Here is a 19,854-nt window from a genome sequence, read left to right as displayed (position 1 = left end):
GCAAACTTATGAAAACAGGTTTCACAGTGCAAGATTTTGAAAACGGTCTCCGTGTAAACAACAAAAACATGAATCTGTGAAAAAATTATGTCATGCACATGCTTTATTACGTGTTCAGTCTAAATCTGACTCAAGTGTCATAACAGGGGAATAGTGTGTTGCAAGTATGACGTCATTTTAAAGGCTAACCACTCTTGTTCCCTCGACAAACCCCCAATAGGATTTTTCCACTTTTGGATTATCGCATAAAACAAGCTCTGTGATCAACAAAAGTTTATGATACTTGCATGTTTTGTCCATCAAGATAATTTTCACAGATGAACATAACTTCTATTCTATTTCTATTCTTCTATTTACTTCACCAGAAGTAAAAAGCTAAAGGCTATAATTGAACTACACCACTGTCCCACGACTTCAACGTCAGAATCACTGAGCTTCCAACAACTCTTTCAGTTTTTATCTAAAAACATTTTCCCAGAACGTTTGAGTTAGAAAAATGTATAATAGCAAGATTATAAAGCATAATGAGGCTGTAAAAGTGGACTAAGTTTACCCGAGAGGCTTCCCGACAGCCTTGGAAGCCCCATTTAGCCACTTGTTAGCAACAGCCTTTTTCAAGACACGTAACAGCTTTAAAAAATCACGAGTGGGGTAATTCTGATATATTTTATGTCGTAAAATAAAACGTGAAAGTGTCTTGAGCTTGTGTTCACCTTATTTCAGCCATTTAACCAAGACCCCAATAAAAAAAAAAAAACATTGACTTCGGGACGATGGAACTGTGCGTTTTGGCCTTACAAAGTGATTTAATACCCGGACCACTCTATAGTGTTTATAGTTCAGGGAAATGCTTTTTATTTTTATTTTATAAATGGGGTCATGGTTTGGAAATCTTAGTTCAAAAGCTTGGTTATAGAGTTTAAGCAATTGAGAAAAACTGTAATAAGACAAAGGAGTCTGCAATTTTATTCTAAAAATGTTACAAATGTAATTTGCTCAACGGAATGCTGTTAAACACAATATAGGAGATGAAATGACACAGTGGTCAGAATTTCATGACTTTAAGAAAATTACAAAAATTGTAGAATATATATATATGATATATATTTGTCCACTGTCAGATATTGATTGGAGGCACATTAAATAGACTGGAAGTGTCCACAGGACCAAAAATGTGTGACAAGACCAAGACAGTATTGTTTTTTTAGTTTTTTTTTTACATTTGACTCTTCTGCTAATGCAAAACTCATTTCTGTATTCATTTCTGCTATCTAGGGTGTTTTCCTTCTCACGGCCCAAGATACTTGGAGCATCCCAGTGACAAGGGGTTTGGAAAATTGATGGATTTTTGAATAAGTAATCGTTTTGTCACAATAAAATTTTTTTGTGTAAAAAAAACTAAATTCAAAATGCAAATGTTGTTTAGCCACTAAAAAAAAATCCACTACTTCTTGAAAAATGTTACAGACAGCATGATTAGAGAGAAGGAGAGATCTGAGGAGGGAGAGAAAGAGATGAAGGTCTCCTCCACACAGCTGTCTTATTATCAGTGTGTTTGTGTGTGTGTGTGTGTGTGTTTGTGTGTCTGTTATGTGTGTTAAAAGTACAGTTTGCGCTTATCTTCAGGGTCACTGTGCACTGCTGAGATCCAGCTGCTGTGTGTGTGTGTGTGTGTGTGTGTGTGTGTGTGTGTGTGTGTGTGTGAGAGAGAGAGAGAGAGAAAGAGAGCAATTTCTGTGATAAGAAGTATCATTGCCAAAAGTGTGTACAGAAACAATGCGAGTCCACCACTGTTTTACTCTTTGTGTTCTCGCGTGTAAACTCATTTCCAGAGTTTCTGGAGCCGACAGTGATCAACGAGCATCTTTTCCGCAGTTTCTGATTGGTCTGTGAGAATGAGGCAGCATTAAAATGAGGCCTATATTTAGAGTCCCTCTCATTCATCAGCTAAATTTGCTCTGTGTGTGTTTGTATTAGTAAGTACTTTCCTGTATTGTTGGTGATTACAGTCTTCCTACTGTTGTCTCCGAGTGTGAGTATGTGTAGCATGGTATTTGTGTGTGTAGATATAGTGCCTGATTCTGAATTACAGTGACTTTCTATTCTTCGTTTGCAGTCACGGGATCTTTTTCTCACAGTCACCATATTTATAACGCCAGTGGAAGGAAAGCAATGGCAGAGAATTCATAAACATTCGACAATCCAAGAAATAATGTTGATCAGGGTTTTGATCTGTACCAGAAAAAAAAAATCAAAAGAGTCAACAAAGATATTGACAAATCTGATATTTGCAGATGTGACATCGATGTGTATCAGTATGTTGAACTTATATAAAACTTGCTGTTTTAAGGATTTGGTCTCAATATTACAAAAAAAAAATTAATATATAGTGAGATGTCCCAGTCTAATTGAATGTAACTGCACCAGAAATGGGTCCTCGAAAAGGCAACCCAGCGTACATGTGCCGAAGTTTTTGTCATTAGCCAGTTATTTTAAAATGTAACTGTGTTTTTCATTGATGTTGTTATTCATTTAAAAGTGTCCTTGTAAAACAGCGATATCACTTTATCAAGCTTTAAAAACAGAAGTAAAAGTAACGTTGCAACCAATGCACAGTCATACAGTGACATCACATGAAACCGACTGACCAAAAGCAAAACAACATCAAATACAACAAGACCAGTGACACATCAAGGGTCAACATATCTAGACTGTAGCAAAGTTTCAATTTGAAATAAAAAGCTGTGGTTACATTTTATTTGGTAACACTTTATTTTACAGTGTCCTTGTTACATATGTTACATGTACTTATCATAGTAATAATAGTAAATTATGCATAATTACATGCAACTAACCCTCAACCAAATCCTAATCATACCCTAACCCTATAGTAAGTACTGTAGTTGCTTAATATTACTCAGAACTTAAATATATAATGACACTGTAACAATGACACCTTAAAATAAAGTGTAACCTAATTAATAAATAATTTAGCAATATTAAATAATAACAAGCACTCCTATAAGGAAAGGACTGGGATTAGGTTCAGGATTGATTTGTAATTATGTATAATTTTGTAAAACACTGTAAAAAATATTTTACCCAAACTGTTTATTTACTATATTTAAATATAGGGCTGGTGAACACGTTAAGATAAAGCTTCTTTTACAAGAACAAACGGCTGGTTAGTTGAGAAAACAACCAAAACTATTTAGTATTTAGAAAGGCAAACTAATCTTACTATTTATACTATTTTAGCAATGCCAAGGTTGTGGGATTGATTCCCAGGAAATGCATGAACTGATAAAATGCGTACCTTGAATCAAGGTTGTTTTTGGGCAAAGGCATAAATGTGAGACCAATAAAAAAATAAATAAATGTACATATAAAAACTGAATTAAAAATGCAAATGAATGAAAATTGCTCCTGAGATGATCATTTGGATGCTTAATTAAACATGCAGGCTTGTGAGGTCATAGAGAGGTGACAACAGTGTAGTGTATTTGAAATGTTTTCACATAAGAGTAAAAAGTAGTGAGCTAATGATATTGCTATCCTTGATTAAGCATTACTATAATTTTTGTAGGATTTTATTTATTTATTGTGAAACAAACAAACAGAACTTCTAATGGACTTGTATATCACTGAAAACAATTATGCAGCATTAATAAAGATTGCAAGATTGCTTTTTAAAAAAGAAAGCAGAAATATAATGGAAAGGAGGTGCATGAGTGATTGTGATAAGGATGAGAGAAAACAAGAACGAGCTTGAGTGTCACTATGCCCTTTCCCAATCTCTCCTTCACTTCCCTCCCGCTGAAATGAGAAATACCAATGCTCCAGTTCTTGAAGCCTTGTAGCTGCCTCACACACACACACACACACACACACACACACACACACACACACACACACACACACACACACACACACACACACACACACACACACACACACACACACACACACACACACACACACACACACACAGAGCTCACAGCACACCAACAATCATCTTTCCATTTACCGAAACCTCTTTTTTTTGTGCCTAGTGTATAGAAACCAAAACAAGCACACACTGAATTAGTCTTTATGTACAATACTGTGTGCATACACACGTGTAATAACACAATCACACACGTTCCCTGTGCAGGCAATCCTGGGTCAAGCTCTGACCTTCCTGGAGACACAATACACACACATTTACTTGGCTATCTGGGGATAGTGCATAGACTTCTGTTGTTTTATATACAGCCTAACCCTAATCATAACCCTAATCACTTTATTTTTATACTGTTTTTGTTTGTTTGTTTTACAAATGAGAAGGTTTTTGACAGACTTTCTCACTTCTGAGTCATTTTCTCTCCGAAATTTTGTAGGTACACACACACACACACACACACACACACACACACACACACACACACACACACACACACACACACACACACACACACACACACACACACACACACACACACACACATAAGACAACACACACATGTTTTTGTGTGTGTGTGTGTGTGTGTGTGTGTGTGTGTGTGTGTGTGTGTGTGTGTGTGTGTGTGTGTGTGTGTGTGTGTGTGTGTGTGTGTGTGTGTGTGTGTGTGTGTGTGTGTGTGTGTCTGGTTCAATATGGAGACAGCTGTTGCTTGTTGAAAGGGTAAGTCTTGCCTCTGGTGACTATCCTACACCATTAACATGTTCACACACACACACACACACACACACACACACACACACACACACACACACACACACACACACACACACACACACACACACACACACACACACACACACACACACACACACACATATTTTATTTTTCCATGTTTTTTTCTTTGTTTCAAGAATTTTGTGGAAAATTCACTAATAGTTTTGGGACAAAATTTTCCACAGACAAAATGTCCCTTCGAGGACATTCACAGTTGTTGTTTTATTATTTGTATTATAATTTTAAAATGCTGTAGATTTTCTTTTAGCGGATGATTTAGGGTTAGTGTTCGGGTTAGCCAAGTGACCTATACACTATTTGAAAGGCTAATTTTGCTGTAAATATACTGATATCAGCAGGTTTGTGTGAGGGGATAAAGGTAGGGGTTGCATTTTACCAAATGCAATCATCGCTGTATAAAAAACTCTCTAGTCTATGTGATATCCTCACTGTTAAAGGGACACCAATATGTGTGCATTATTAATATATCTTTCATCAGCTGAGTTCACACCTGCAAAAGACCTTTATTCTGACTTTTATCCATTGCTGCCATCTATCACCAACACACACCACTCACACACTTTTTGTTTGTTTCACTATATGACCGTTTTTTTGTTTTTTTACAATCGCTCGACACATTTCACAATACTTAGGTCACTTTTTCTACGCTCTTCACACAGTGATCACAACAGCAGTCTATGTGAGCTAAACTGTGGATCATTTATAATAGCTTTGGCACAAAATGCATTCAATGACAACATCTTTAAAATTACATGAATACATTTCTCAGTTACAGAGTAGAGACAAACAAAAAGTTTCAAAACTGTTATAATAAAAACATGATAGAAAATGAAGAGTGTTCTGGAAGAATGACTTTACTCGAGGCATGAATGAATTGTTTTTAGTGCATTATGAATGTGAAATGAACTTCTGTGCCAAGATGAAAGTTGGTTAAGAGAACTGAGAGTTTTGAAAAAGTGACGTGAGTATTGAGAAATGTGTGTAGCTATTGTAAGAAAACTGTAATGAGGACAGCTCATAGACTTCCATTGTGTATGTCAGGTTAATTATATTTTCTTTTGCCTATAAGCATAACCCTCATAGAAACTGCAAAACACTATTTGATTACACTTTATTTTAAGGTGAAGGATCTACATACTCAAATTAGTACTGAGTAATATTAATTAACTACATGTATAGAGTTACGGTTAGGATTTGGTTTAGGGTTAGTTACTTGTAATAATGCATAATTTACTGTTATTACTATAGTAAGTACATGTAGTAATGTGTAACTATATGCTCTACCTTAAAATAAAGTGTTACCCACTATTTAAATATAAACATGATTTGAGCGATTTATAATTGAGGTCCAGCTTAGTTGTGGATGTTCAACATGTTTTAGTAATGAGGACGTTTTGGACTTCACAAGTGTTGTCAAACACACACACACACACACACACACACACACACACACACACACACACACACACACACTGGTTTAATCTTGGTCAACAACAGCAATGAAAACGGAGAGAGTATGACTCCATCAACAAATCATCAGATTTTTGTAAATAAATCACTTGCAGTAATAAGTCTGTTAGTGGCGAGACAGACTGACATCCTGACCTAAACTCTCAATAAATGAACGAATAAAAAATAATATCAAATGAACAGTATGTGAGCCACATGCAGCACCGATCCAAAAGTGACATTTTTTTTTTTCTATTTTGTTTTTCTATTTTCTTTGCTTATTATTTAAACATACTACTAGTAAGACATACTTACTATGTGTTTTCAAAGTATAAAGATGTGTTTAGTCGTTGTTGCGCATAATGCATCAGTGCACGGATGAGTGTAAACCTCTGGCGCCATCTATTGACGGAAATCTGCTCATCCAGTCACGCACACTTAAGCTGATTTGACCTGCAGGTTCACATCTGTAGTCTTTACCAATACATATTTTGTGGTCTAATAAATTATAAAAACATGCGCAGCAAGAGCTTGTGCCATTCTTTTAAAAAACAAGAGTTTTAAAGCTATTTGTACACACACACACAGACACACACACACACACACACACACACACACACACACACACACACACACACACACACACACACACACACACACACACACACACACACAAATAAATACATATTTATTCTAAATTATTACACGGAGTCTGGTTTCTGTACTTTAACGTGGACTAATAGGCTACGTGCAGGGCTTGCCTTTAACCCTGCAGTTCTTTACCCCGTATATTTGTTGTATTTGTAGGCCTATTTGTTAACCCATGCAACTGCACTTTTGATAAACAAACATATTTGCTTTTTTTAATTATTATTCTAATGAACCTAAATCTTTTCTTTTGTGTTGTGGGTAGCTTTGCATCATCGATGGGTCATATGATGGGGAATTGGTCTATTATTATTATTATTATTATTATGAACGGTAGACCTACACGCGATCTTGTTTTGGCCCTCTCAGTTGCTGGCTGTGTCAGTATGCTTCATTTTGTCATGTCATTTTTATTGTTACTCAGAAAGAATACTTCTGTCATTCAATTTCTAATAATAGCCTATATTACTTATCAAATTATTTGTTTCTAAAAGGACACTGGTAGTAAGAAACGGATGAAACATGTTTTTTATATATTTTTTTAAATATGTATGTATGTATGTATTTACTTATTTAGTATGAAAACGTCATTGCGCAGATTTTATGCTCAAATACTTTACGGTTAGAGAGGAGAAGCATAGGAGAAGTCCCTGGACTACATTTCCCAGCATTCCGAGCGGCTATCTGAAAGGTGAAAGTTCAACACAACCGCAGTCAGTGATGATGTCACTTACAGCATGGCCGCGCTCAGTGTTGCAAGGCGTTTAGTAAAGTCTTACTCTTGCGTTAAATGTGTAGATAAAAATGTGCACTCGCAGTTACAGACCACAACGCGAATGTTTTGTGTATCAGCAGCATCACGCAGCAGTAAGTACAGTCACTGGAAATGTGACGTTTACGAGTACATGCTTTACAGTAGTGGAGAATTGACCTTGTATATTAACGTTTTGTAGTTTTAATGTCTCGTGTGGTTAACTAAATGTAAAACAGCTTTAGAGTCATAATTAGAGCTCAAGCTTTACGAAAAAGTACAGTACGATGACCTTGTCATTTTGATGTTGTTATAGGTATTAGGTTTTTTTTTATTCATGCCATGTAAATACTCAGATAGGACACGTACGTCTGCAAGATGTTTGTTAAAGATCACTTCATCTGGAAAGCATCTGCTGTTTAAAAACATCTGATAGATGTTTTTAAGATGTCAGTTTTACATTCTAAATCATAAACGTCTTAAAAACATTCTAAACGTCTATTTGACATCTGACAGGAAACGTCCTATAGATGTATTGCAGATGGGCAAACACTAAAAAAATATATCTTCCAGTTGTAAATACGCACATCAAATAGACATCTTCATGATGTACGTGTGCTATCAGTGTATGTAAAACTGACATCTTAAAGACGTCTATCAGATGTTAGTAAACAGCAGATGCTTTCCAGATGAAGTGATCTTTAACAGACATCTTGCAGACATGCGTGTGCTATATATGCTGTTTGAATATGGTTATTTAAGTATGTCAATAATATTATACAGTAGTCAACATTTGAAGTGGATCAAAAGCTTTCATCAAAGTTATACATGAATTTTGAACAATACCCGTTCTTGTCTTTGGACAACTTTTTTGTTCCACTTTAAGTGTTGACTACTGTAGTATATTTCAAAGTACCATGTGATGTTCCATGGTACTTTTGCATTGAAGCATAATCACTGAAGTTGATCGATGTTTCTTTTTTTTCACCGTCCAGGCTCTGTGGATGTGCCTAAGGCTCAGTTCACAGACACAGATGTTCAAGACATCCTAAGCAAAATCACGGGTCTGGATCTGAAGAAAGTGTTTCGACCCTTAAGACAGAAGCTAACGCCTCCTAAATACAAGCTCATGACAGACGCAGAATTAGAGGAGGTGAGATTTGATGATGGGATTGAATTCATGAGGGTTTGAGATGCATGATATAATGGAAAGGGATTCAGTATAGCGTTTCGGAATAACGTGAGATATGATTTGTGATATGATTGTACAGTTATGCTGCAGTCTTGATTATGTTCATGTGTAGGCTGTGGTTAAAGCAGAGGAACAGGCGAAACATTTGCTGAAGATGCCGCCGGTCCTGCCTGAGAGGAAGCCCATAGATGAGGTGCTTTCTGAAGATCGGATGCTAGAAGGCATGGACACTGCTAAATATGTATTCACAGACATCAACTTTAACGTCCCGCATCGAGTAAGAAAAAAGGCTTTCTGTTTTATGACCAAGTTTAGCATATCTGTGTTGTAGGGCTGTGAAACCAATATAAAAGCTTGTGTTTACATAATGTATATGTGTGTGTACTGTGTATAATTATTTTGTATACAGGTGAAACTCGAAAAATTTGAATATCGTGCAAAAGTTCATTTATTTTAGTAATTCAACTTAAAAGGTGAAAATAATATATTATATAGACTCATTACATGCAAAGTGAGATATTTCAAGCCTTTATTTGTTATAATTTTGATGATTATGGCTTACGGCTTATGAACATTTTCTACATTTCTGAGATTTTGAATTTGGGGTGTTCATAAGCTGTAAGCCATAATCATCAAAATTATAACAAATAAAGGCTTGAAATATCTCACTTTGCATGTAATGAGTCTATATAATACATTAATTTCACCTTTTAAGTTGAATTACTGAAATAAATGAACTTTTGCACTATATTTAAATTATATATAATATATACAATGAGGAAAATAAGTATTTGAACACCCTGCTATTTTGCAAGTTCTCCCACTTAGAAATCATGGAGGGGTCTGAAATTGTCATCGTAGGTGCATGTCCACTGTGAGAGACATAATCAAAAAAAAAAAATCCAGAAATCACAATGTATGATTTTTTAACTATTTATTTGTATGATACAGCTGCAAATAAGTATTTGAACACCTGAGAAAATCAATGTTAATATTTGGTACAGTAGCCTTTGTTTGCAATTACAGAGGTCAAACGTTTCCTGTAGTTTTTCACCAGGTTTGCACACACTGCAGGAGGGATTTTGGCCCACTCCTCCACACAGATCTTCTCTAGATCAGTCAGGTTTCTGGGCTGTCGCTGAGAAACACGGAGTTTGAGCTCCCTCCAAAGATTCTCTATTGGGTTTAGGTCTGGAGACTGGCTAGGCCACGTCAGAACCTTGATATGCTTCTTACAGAGCCACTCCTTGGTTATCCTGGCTGTGTGCTTCGGGTCATTGTCATGTTGGAAGACCCAGCCTCGACCCATCTTCAATGCTCTAATTGAGGGAAGGAGGTTGTTCCCCAAAATCTCGCAATACATGGCCCCGGTCATCCTCTCCTTAATACAGTGCAGTCGCCCTGTCCCATGTGCAGAAAACACCCCCAAAGCATGATGCTACCACCCCCATGCTTCACAGTAGGGATGGTGTTCTTGGGATGGTACTCATCATTTTCTAATGATTGCTCCAACAGTGGACCTTTTTTCACCAAGTTGCTTGGCAATTTCCCCGTAGCCCTTTCCAGCCTTGTGGAGGTGTACAATTTTGTCTCTAGTGTCTTTGGACAGCTCTTTGGTCTTGGCCATGTTAGTAGTTGGATTCTTACTGATTGTATGGGGTGGACAGGTGTCTTTATGCAGCTAACGACCTCAAACAGGTGCATCTAATTTAGGATAATAAATGGAGTGGAGGTGGACATTTTAAAGGCAGACTAAAGGCTGGTTCACACGGGACGATTTTAAAATTGTCGGCCGATTTTCCAAACCTGAGAGACCCCACACACGGGGATAAAAAATCACGGGTCTAACAGTTTTGGTCGTACAGTGTGTGGTGCGCAGCCACACGGCAAAATCAACACATCACACACGAACCGATTTGACTCCCGAGCATTCCCAGATCAGACGGGAAATCGCGCAAAATACCTCGAGATCAAACGTGACTTCAGAGTAAACAATCATGGCGGACGAAGAGGATGCAGTGGCGATAGTTTGTTTTTAACCGAAAAAAAACGTTATCAAAAGAAAAGGCGATGATCTCTGACGTCCACCGGACTTTCTGGTGCGCCATGCCGCCGGCTGTTTTGATTATATTTCCCGGTGTTTCCTCGCCGCCTCGTCACCTCGCTTTCTGATTGGCTACACTCCACAGTCCACAGGCTGCGTGCTCGGGGGACACCACACACGAGAAGAAATCGGGCCAAATAAATCCAACATGTTGGATATCCCCGATTTGAGATCGGAGCGGTCCCGACGTCCTTCCGAGCAGACGAGAGCAGCCTTAACACACCACACACGGCAGGAATATCTGATCAGATTATTTTACGATAATCGGAGCATCCTTAAGATTGTCGGAAGGGGTGAATCGGGGCTAAAATCGGCCTAATTATCCTGCCGTGTGAACCAGCCTTAACAGGTCTTTGAGGGTCAGAATTCTAGCTGATAAACAGGTGTTCAAATACTTATTTGCAGCTGTATCATACAAATAAATAGTTAAAAAATCATATATTGTGATTTCTGGATTTTTTTTTTTTAGATTATGTCTCTCACAGTGGACATGCACCTACGATGACAATTTCAGACCCCTCCATGATTTCCAAGTGGGAGAACTTGCAAAATAGCAGGGTGTTCAATTACTTATTTTCCTCACTGTATATACAGTATATACATGCAAATATTTCTTAAATAGATACATGCATGTGTGTGTATTTATATATCCAAAATAATTATACACAGTACACACTAGGGATGTCAATTTTCACAAATTCCCATGATCGATCGTCGTTTAAATTAACGATCAATTAATCGATTAATCGTTAGCCTTAATACTGCGATATGCAGTGGCTATGACAGCATGACAGGGTCTGCAAATGCTGCTCAAAACGCTATGTTCCTCACCAAATCAATTAGAATGGTTTTAAATATAAATAGAGGGCTAGTAGGATTGTAAAATGTTTCGATGTGATTGATAATTAAATTAATTATTTAATAATCAAATATAACTACTAAATACAACGTGTCACCAACGCCGCCTCATATGCGCTTAGAATGTGTGACTGTTGTGGACGCGCTCTTCCTGGAACAACTGCACGCGCTGAATGAATCTGCTACCGTTAAACTGGAGCACTTTGCTAGCACGTTATTTATCTAAAAGAAACGCATCCTATATGAGATTAATCAGATGCATTCAAAATAAACATATTACAAATTATATCTGCACAAAATGACGCAAATTCATGCACAAGTGAACTTGAACTAAGTTACGTGCCATTCATTCAGAACTATGTTGTGGACGCGGTCTTCCTGGAGCAACGTGACACGGCAACTAAACCCAAATAATTCACAATGTTTTATTACAATATTGTTCTCTTTATAATGTTATGTAATATTACAGTCCCAATAGTAATTATTAGTCGTGCACTGCCGTTTGAGCTGCGCGCGCTGAAGCTGACGCTTTACTACAGAGTTAATTCTTAACCAAATGCATCCAATATGAGATAAATCAGATATAGATAGGCCTACAGAAAATAAACAGTATTACAACTTACATTTGCACAAAACAAAAGGCTGCGAATGCACATGCAAACTTATAGTCATGATGAAGGTGTAAAATGGTCCCAAACATAACTCCGGCGCGCTCGCTTTACATGTTTCGCGGTTGAGCAGCACGCACGCGCATGAAGACCTGCTTAATCGATGATCGATAAGTTGTATCGATTAAATGTATTATCGACAATTAATCGATTGTCGATTAATCGTTGACATCCCTAGTACACACACATATTTAATTTTACATTGGTTTTAAATGAAATTATTCAACATTCCTGTTGTTCAAGGATAATAACCCAGTAATGCAATACTTTATTTACTGTAATTTCCTGTTCATTTTCTGATCTTTTAATGTGATTTCAGAGAGATCTGGTACAGTGTTATTTATCTTTCGTGTTGTTGGCCTGTTTCTGTTTCTCTCACCAATATCCCAAAGGAAAGATTCATAGTTGTGAGAGAGCCCAGTGGAACCCTGAGAAAAGCATCATGGAACGAAAGAGACAGGATAATACAAGTCTATTTCCCCAAAGATGGGCGCAAAGTCACGCCACCAGCCATCTTTAAAGAAGAAAACCTCAGGGTATGAGAAGTGCAAAGCTGAAGAGGTCTTGCCGATTTGCACATGTATTGAGTGTTTCTCTCTGTGTGCAGGTGGCCTTTGAACAGGATAAACACGAGGATGTGCTAAACCAGTGCGTTGCCCAATTTGAGCCAGACTCTGCAGAATTTAAAAATGTGAGTTTTTGTTTTTTTGTTGCTGAAAGACACATTTCTAAAGAAAGCAAGGGTTGGCGATGCTGTACCAGTGCATGAAAACATCTTATTCTGTTTCTCGAAGAGTGCTCGGTAACATCGGTGTCATGAATGTGTGGTTTGCCCTGTTTCTCTTCGTTTTTTGTGTTGTCCAGCACTTTGGACAGCTGTGTTTGCCGTTTTTAAATGTGCTATATAAATAAAGCATACTTGAAACTTTGTTTTAAGGTGACGTAGTTACACATTACTACATGTACCTGCTATAATTTACTAGTAACTAATCCTAAACCAAACCCTAACCGTAACTCTATAGTAAGTACATTTACATTTATGCATTTGGCAGACGCTTTTATCCAAAGCGACTTACATTGCGTTATCCTATACATTTATACATGGGTATGTGCAATCCCCTGGGATCGAACCCACAACCTTGCGTTGTTAACGCAATGCTCTTACCACTGAGCTACAGGAAAGCTATAAGTACATGTAGTTAATTTATATTACTCAGTACTTATTTGAGCAAATAGAGTGTAACGTCCCCTTAAAATATAGTGTAACCGAGCGCTCTGGTTACGTCACTTATTTTCTGTAAACTGCTTTGGCAATAGAGGGTTTGCATTGACGTCACTTTCCCGCCGGATCGCACACGCATAACCTCTATATCTGTGGAAGGACTGACTAATAATAGTAATGTGGTCTTGTGCGATTAGGTGCTCATGCTGACCTATGAGGACATTGAAAAGCATGGGAAATACGATGTGCTCAGATCCACACGGTTCTTTGGTGGTTTGGCCTGGCATCTGGTCAACGGTCGGCGAATTGATGGCCTTCTGGTGGACATGTTGCAGAGAGACCTGTGAGTATGTGTGTGTGTGTGGAGATCGAAAAAGGAAATGCTGAAAGTTACCACAGAAAATGATTTTGATGTATATAAAAAAGAACAAAAACGTGCTTAGAGTGATGCACTCGCAATGAAAGTCTATGGGTGTACCTTCTATTATTGACATGAAGTATTCCATAGCAATGTTTGTTGTCATCAAGATGTATAAATCTTCTTCTTGAGGTGTTGCCACTTTTCTAGGTGACTAAACTGAGTCCTGCATTGCAGATATAATTCCAACAGGGAAAAGTTTACTCCATGTAAAAATTGCCTTATAAATAGTGTCAGCACTTCCCTTTCTGGGATCCTTGCATGTGTCATAATGAGAGTTTCTGGGTTAATCAGGTTTACACTGTCATGACATGAACTAGAGCTGATGTTCAATGATTGACCTGTATCTATTAAACCTTCGACAGGTACGATCACAGCGAACATTCAGATCTGCTAAATAGAGCAAATCAGCTTTTGAAAGAAACTTGACTCTTCAGCGATTATATCGTTACACCAGTAGGTGGCGACAAGTGATGTAAAAAACGTATTTGTCATTGAATCGTTCATTCAAAAAACACTGATTTATCCAGTAATGAAACGAGTGAAGTTATGTGAGTCAGTGAGTCATTCATTCAAACCCTAACCCTTTTTTAAATAATTCATTCAGATTAATTAAACATTTGAAAAGTAATTAACATAGTCAGAACCTGTAGTAAATTACATGTTATTTTCTTCAGTTGTCTGTTCAGAATCGTGGGAGAATTGGGATTCGAAAAAAAAAAAAAGATTCTCAATTTATCCCGAATCGTGCAGCTCTAACATGAACTGACAGATTGGATATAACTTTACACAGACGAGGCTGAATGTATCACACAAGTCTGATAATAATGTGTATTTAAAAAAAATAGTTTTTATGATACAATTGTGAAACTAGTAGTAGTAGAGAAATTCGCCTGTATTGTAATCGCAAATAAATGGCTATACCCTATTCGGACTAGTTTTCATGAAGGACGTTGGAGAAATTCATGTTTCACGGGTGTACTGTGTGATTTTAATCCTGTCCGAATGTGAATGTCTGTGATGGCTGATATTTGTCCTGCAATATCACACAGATTTCTGCAGCCGAGCCCTAAAATGAAGTAAAAATAGGCTCAGTCTGGGTCTGACGGAAGTTCTTGCTTGCTTGGCGTCGCTTACAGCACCTTTAATTTCAGTAAAAGCATGTATTGTGCTGTGTTGTGTCTGTTGGCGGTTGTCTCTGTGTGATGCGTGTGATGTGTTGTCATGGTTGCAGAATGCCAGATGCGGTGAGGTTGGTGCGTCTGCTTCATCTGGTTCATCCTCAGAGTGAGTCTGCGCAGGACGCTCGAAGACAACAGGCCACGCACCTCGACCTCCTGAAGGTGAACAACTCATCAATTCCACAATACAGTTCAAACATTACTGCATTTATAGAGTGCATATAGAGTTTCCTATAGAGTGCATTGGCGCCGTTAGTTCCAGAAGTGTTTTTCCCATAGGAATTTAAAAAAAATCCTATAAAGTGTTATAAGCCATGAACCTAGCCAACCAGCAATGTGTTGAGTCACAACATTACAGTCTTTTGTTGTCAAGACCAACTAAACAACTAAACTAGACCAATTCAAGACCAAGACCAGCGTGTGTTGAGATCAAGACAAGAGCGAGACCGAGTCAAGACCAGACTAACACTCCTCAAATTCATCTGAAACATCCACATTCTAATTGTATTTATTGATAATAATTAGTGCTGTCAAAGTTAGCGCGTTAATAACGCGTTAACGCAAAATCATATTAACGGCACTAATTTTTTTAACGGGCGATTAACGCAGCGCGTATTTTCTGTTTGACCCGTGGCCCAACCCCTAGTTGAAGAAATGGAGATACACAGTGTTGCCAACTTAGCGACATTGCAGACCCCTTTAGCGATTTTTTTTTCCCTTCAAAAAAGCGCCCAAACCTTATTTAGTTTCTGAGAATCGCCGGTACTGCTCTCCCAGCACGCGCGCGCACCTCTCTCTCTCTCTCTCTCTCTCTCTCTCTCTCTCTCTCTCTCTCTCTCTCTCGCGTTCGCGTGCGGCAGAGAGGAGTAGCGCTTTAATTCAGTTAAACACAGATATTATGTTGCTTCTCTAATTTTACATGCAAGTATAGCCGAAATCACAACACAAATATTGTCTTTATCTTATGTGTATTTGATTTCATCAGACGACGGCTCGATTATCAGGATTTTTGTGCAGATTAACGTCTTGGAAGGGAGAGCTGGTTATGTTTATTGGGTCGCGTTTCAGTCACTATTTCATATTCATTCCGTTGTTTGACAAAACAAACAGTAAAATATACCAATGAAAACAGTTTTATTCAGAATTTAGCTTCATTAAAATGGGCACAGAGAGAGACAAACTAATGTAATAATAATAATAAATGTACATTTAGCATTTTCAGAAGAGCTGCCCTGTCATGCAAAAATCTAAACATATTTGTGTTAGTAAATTGCTCAGTGCAAAGAAAGAGAATAATGGGAACCTGGTATTTCTTTGTTCTTTCTACATGTGTCTAATAGACATGAACAAGTTCTTTGAAAAACATCTATGACATTTGAAACATGTCTCGTCTTCATGCTCTATGTTGACTATGGTTTCAATAATAAACATACATTTGCATAAAGCATCCATATTTATCCATGCCCATGTTGATTTAGAGTATTACAAACTTGAAAAGTTTAAATTTAAGGTACATTTAGAACAAATAAAAAATGTGCGATGAATTGCGATTAATCGCGAGTTAACTCATGACAATCATGCGATTAATCGCAATCAAATTTTTTAATCGATTGACAGCCCTAATAATAATATTATTATTGAATATATGAGACACAAAAGATCTAAATTAGCTTAAAAATGCATAATGTTGAGATTGTTTTAAAAATAATCTTTTTTTACATAAAATAACATTTTTGAATATAAAATGATTTTTAAAAAAAAGAAAAAAATTAACTAAAACCGCCAGTAGGTTCAAGCGGATCATTTAATGAATTAATGACAGAATAATTTATTCAACCAATTCGTTCAAAGCTGCTGATTCATTCAGTAACGAAACACCGCAGTGTGTTGCTCAGAAACGCACAGCAATAGGATTTATTTGAAACAATTTTTGTTGCCGAAATAGAGAAAAAAACTGTGTCTAAAATGTAAGTCACTTAATATTAACTGAATATCAATATTAATATTATCAACACTTAATATTAACTAAAATCAATATCACATTTGCAGTCGTGCTCATATTCATGAAAACATAACATAAATCTACATATATTTCCAAATCTTTGATGGGGACTGTATAGTAAAATGATAAATAAATATTATAATAAATGTTTAATTTAAATGCCCAAAACCTTCATAAGGAACGCAAGACAAGAATCCATAACCTCAGACTATAATACTACAGTGTTAAATAGGGCATAAATACACTATAAACATTTACTCATGTGCTAAATCATCTCTCAACATGAGAACATGGCTGATATGAGCTCTGGAAACAGGGAAGACGGGGTCAGGCCCAGGGTACATCACTTCACATCAGCCTGTGGTTAGACCTTTAACCCACGCCTGGACGTCATCCAGAGAGAACGCAGTAAACCAAGGCGAAAAATGCCACCAGTAATTTGGTAGAGATGGTCGAGTGACAGGTTTTAATGTGTGTGTATATTAGATTCTGTGAAAGGAAATAGGTAAGCATGGCAGACTTGATGAGGGGCCCGTGTTTAGTCACGGTTCAGGATTCCTGCACACTCCGCTCAACCCTGTTTATGTCACATTGACCCTGTGACCCCTGTGACAGGAAGTCAGTATTTCAGTGTTTGTTTTGCTAATTAAAATAAGCAAAATTATTCTCGCAAAAACAATAAATAGCACTTTTAGAAACATCATTAACTCTTTCCCCGCCAGTGTTTAAAAAAAAAAAAAAAAAACCTTTCCAGCCAGCTCCAGCATTTTGATCATTTTCACAAAAATGTTATGGCCCTCAGAATATTTTGTTGCATGAATATCTGAACATGCAATATATCAAAAGAAAGAACAGATCCTCTACTTTTAAACAAAAAAAAACTGTTTTATTCTAGCTTCATGCTTCTTTTTTAATCAACACTTTAACGTGGGTAAGTTTGGTAACACTTTATTTTATAGTGTCCTTGTTATGTTACATGTACTTACCATTGTAATAACAGTAAATTATGCATAATTACATGCAACTAACCCTCAACCAAACCCTAATCCTACCCTAACCTTATAGTTGCTTAATATTACTCAGTACTTAAATATATTAAATATACACTGTAACAATGACACCTTAAAATAAAGTGTAACCGTAAGTTTCATTAATAAAAATAAAAAAAATAAAAAAGCTACATTTTGAACAAAAAGCTGAGAAAATCACTTTTTTGTCAAAGATTCGTAATGTGGTTCAGAACGACGATCAAAACACAGATGAGTAGATCGAGTCCATCAACACTTCATCCTATAGCTCGTCCTGGGTCGACACTTCATTCAATAACATTAGGTTTAATCTTGATGATCGTGTTATTATACATATGCGTAAGCAATGCTTCCATCACTTGTTTCTGCTTCTACCCTTGCCTGTGTTTCGCCTCTTTCAGTAGATGCGTAATAACCCCTGCTGTATAACAGTGAAAACATGGATTTCCATACATTTTCATCAATGGCAGGGAAGCGTTGTTAGAAATGATGGAAAAATCTGTCAGTGGCGGTGAAAGAGTTCAAATTATACACAATTATACTCATAGTTTATACTCGCTTTTATAAGACATAAAAGCTGTTTTATGTTGGCTGCCATCTTAAAGCAACACTAAGTAAAAATGTTTACCTTAAAATAATGTTTCAAGTCGTAACAGGGTGAAAGGCACTTCTGGATTCGCTTTGCAGCCTATATCTGCTATAACCACACTATGCAAGTTTGCCAAACCGGGTCGCGTTTCTGTAGTTCGAATGAGACATAAGAAAACTACAAATTTGACTTGCTTTACGTCAAGCGTTACAATAGTCATTATTTAGTTTTTCTTCGTTTCTGATGTCGCAATACATCATACTTTCATGAAATCATACAACATACTCTACCTTGTCTGTGGACATCGTTCATTCAAAGCCAGTGCTGGATAAACAGCGAGCGTGCGGGCGGCGAAATTATTTACGACAGCGGTAATGGACAATTCCGCTTCCAACCTGTAGGGCGACCGAAGAGGAAAAGTTCCTTAGTGTTGCTTTAACAAAAAAAAGAACAACGTTAAGAGAAACAGTTTGTCTGCGTGTAAAAACCCATGCATCCTCTCACAAACGGGTCCTAATGCGTTTTCTGTCTTTCTTTCCCTCTCATTCTTAGATCTATGCCCAGCACGAGTCAAACAGAGCTGGATTCATCGAGCTGGCCCTGCAAAACTACCAACAGACTAAAGCACTGAGCTCTGTTTAAATACAGCAAAGTGCTCGAATTCTGGAAAACTAACATTTATCATGAACGGAAGTATCTGTCATATTGTTTCAAATGTTCATGTCAAGTTTTGAAACGTACTCATTCTGTACATAATAAAGAAATCTTTGTGTATAAGGTCTCAGTTTCTTTATTTAAATATCACCGCAGTTTCTTTCAGTGACACATCATCAAGTGTAGTTAGGGCAGAGCCTGTAAAAGGAGACCGAAGACAATCACATTTACTGTTGGCAGGAATGATTTTGCTGCCCTTCCTAAAATGTAAAGGACGGTAGCTATTAATCTCATTCATAAATTCCCACTTATACAGTGTGAGACAAAGTTCGATAATGTTTGCATAATAAAA

General features: G+C 37.1%; 1 protein-coding gene across 1 annotated transcript; it reads left to right on the top strand.

Moving 5' to 3' along the window:
* The first annotated feature begins 7,556 nt into the window (after positions 1-7,556).
* Positions 7,557-19,625, top strand: mrps22 (mitochondrial ribosomal protein S22). The gene is made up of 8 exons (XM_082180704.1): positions 7,557-7,702; positions 8,582-8,739; positions 8,891-9,055; positions 12,801-12,944; positions 13,016-13,099; positions 13,828-13,973; positions 15,283-15,391; positions 19,401-19,625. The coding sequence occupies exons 1-8, from the start codon at positions 7,573-7,575 to the stop codon at positions 19,488-19,490; spliced, it is 1,026 nt and encodes a 341-aa protein (XP_082036830.1). The 5' UTR covers positions 7,557-7,572; the 3' UTR covers positions 19,491-19,625.
* The last annotated feature ends 229 nt before the right edge of the window (positions 19,626-19,854 follow it).

Source organism: Leuciscus leuciscus, assembly GCF_965113295.1.
Source record: "Leuciscus leuciscus genome assembly, chromosome: 9".
In the NCBI taxonomy this organism is placed as follows: domain Eukaryota; kingdom Metazoa; phylum Chordata; class Actinopteri; order Cypriniformes; family Leuciscidae; genus Leuciscus; species Leuciscus leuciscus.
Note: the sequence above shows the minus strand (reverse complement) of the source record. Positions and strands in the feature narration are given on the sequence as shown.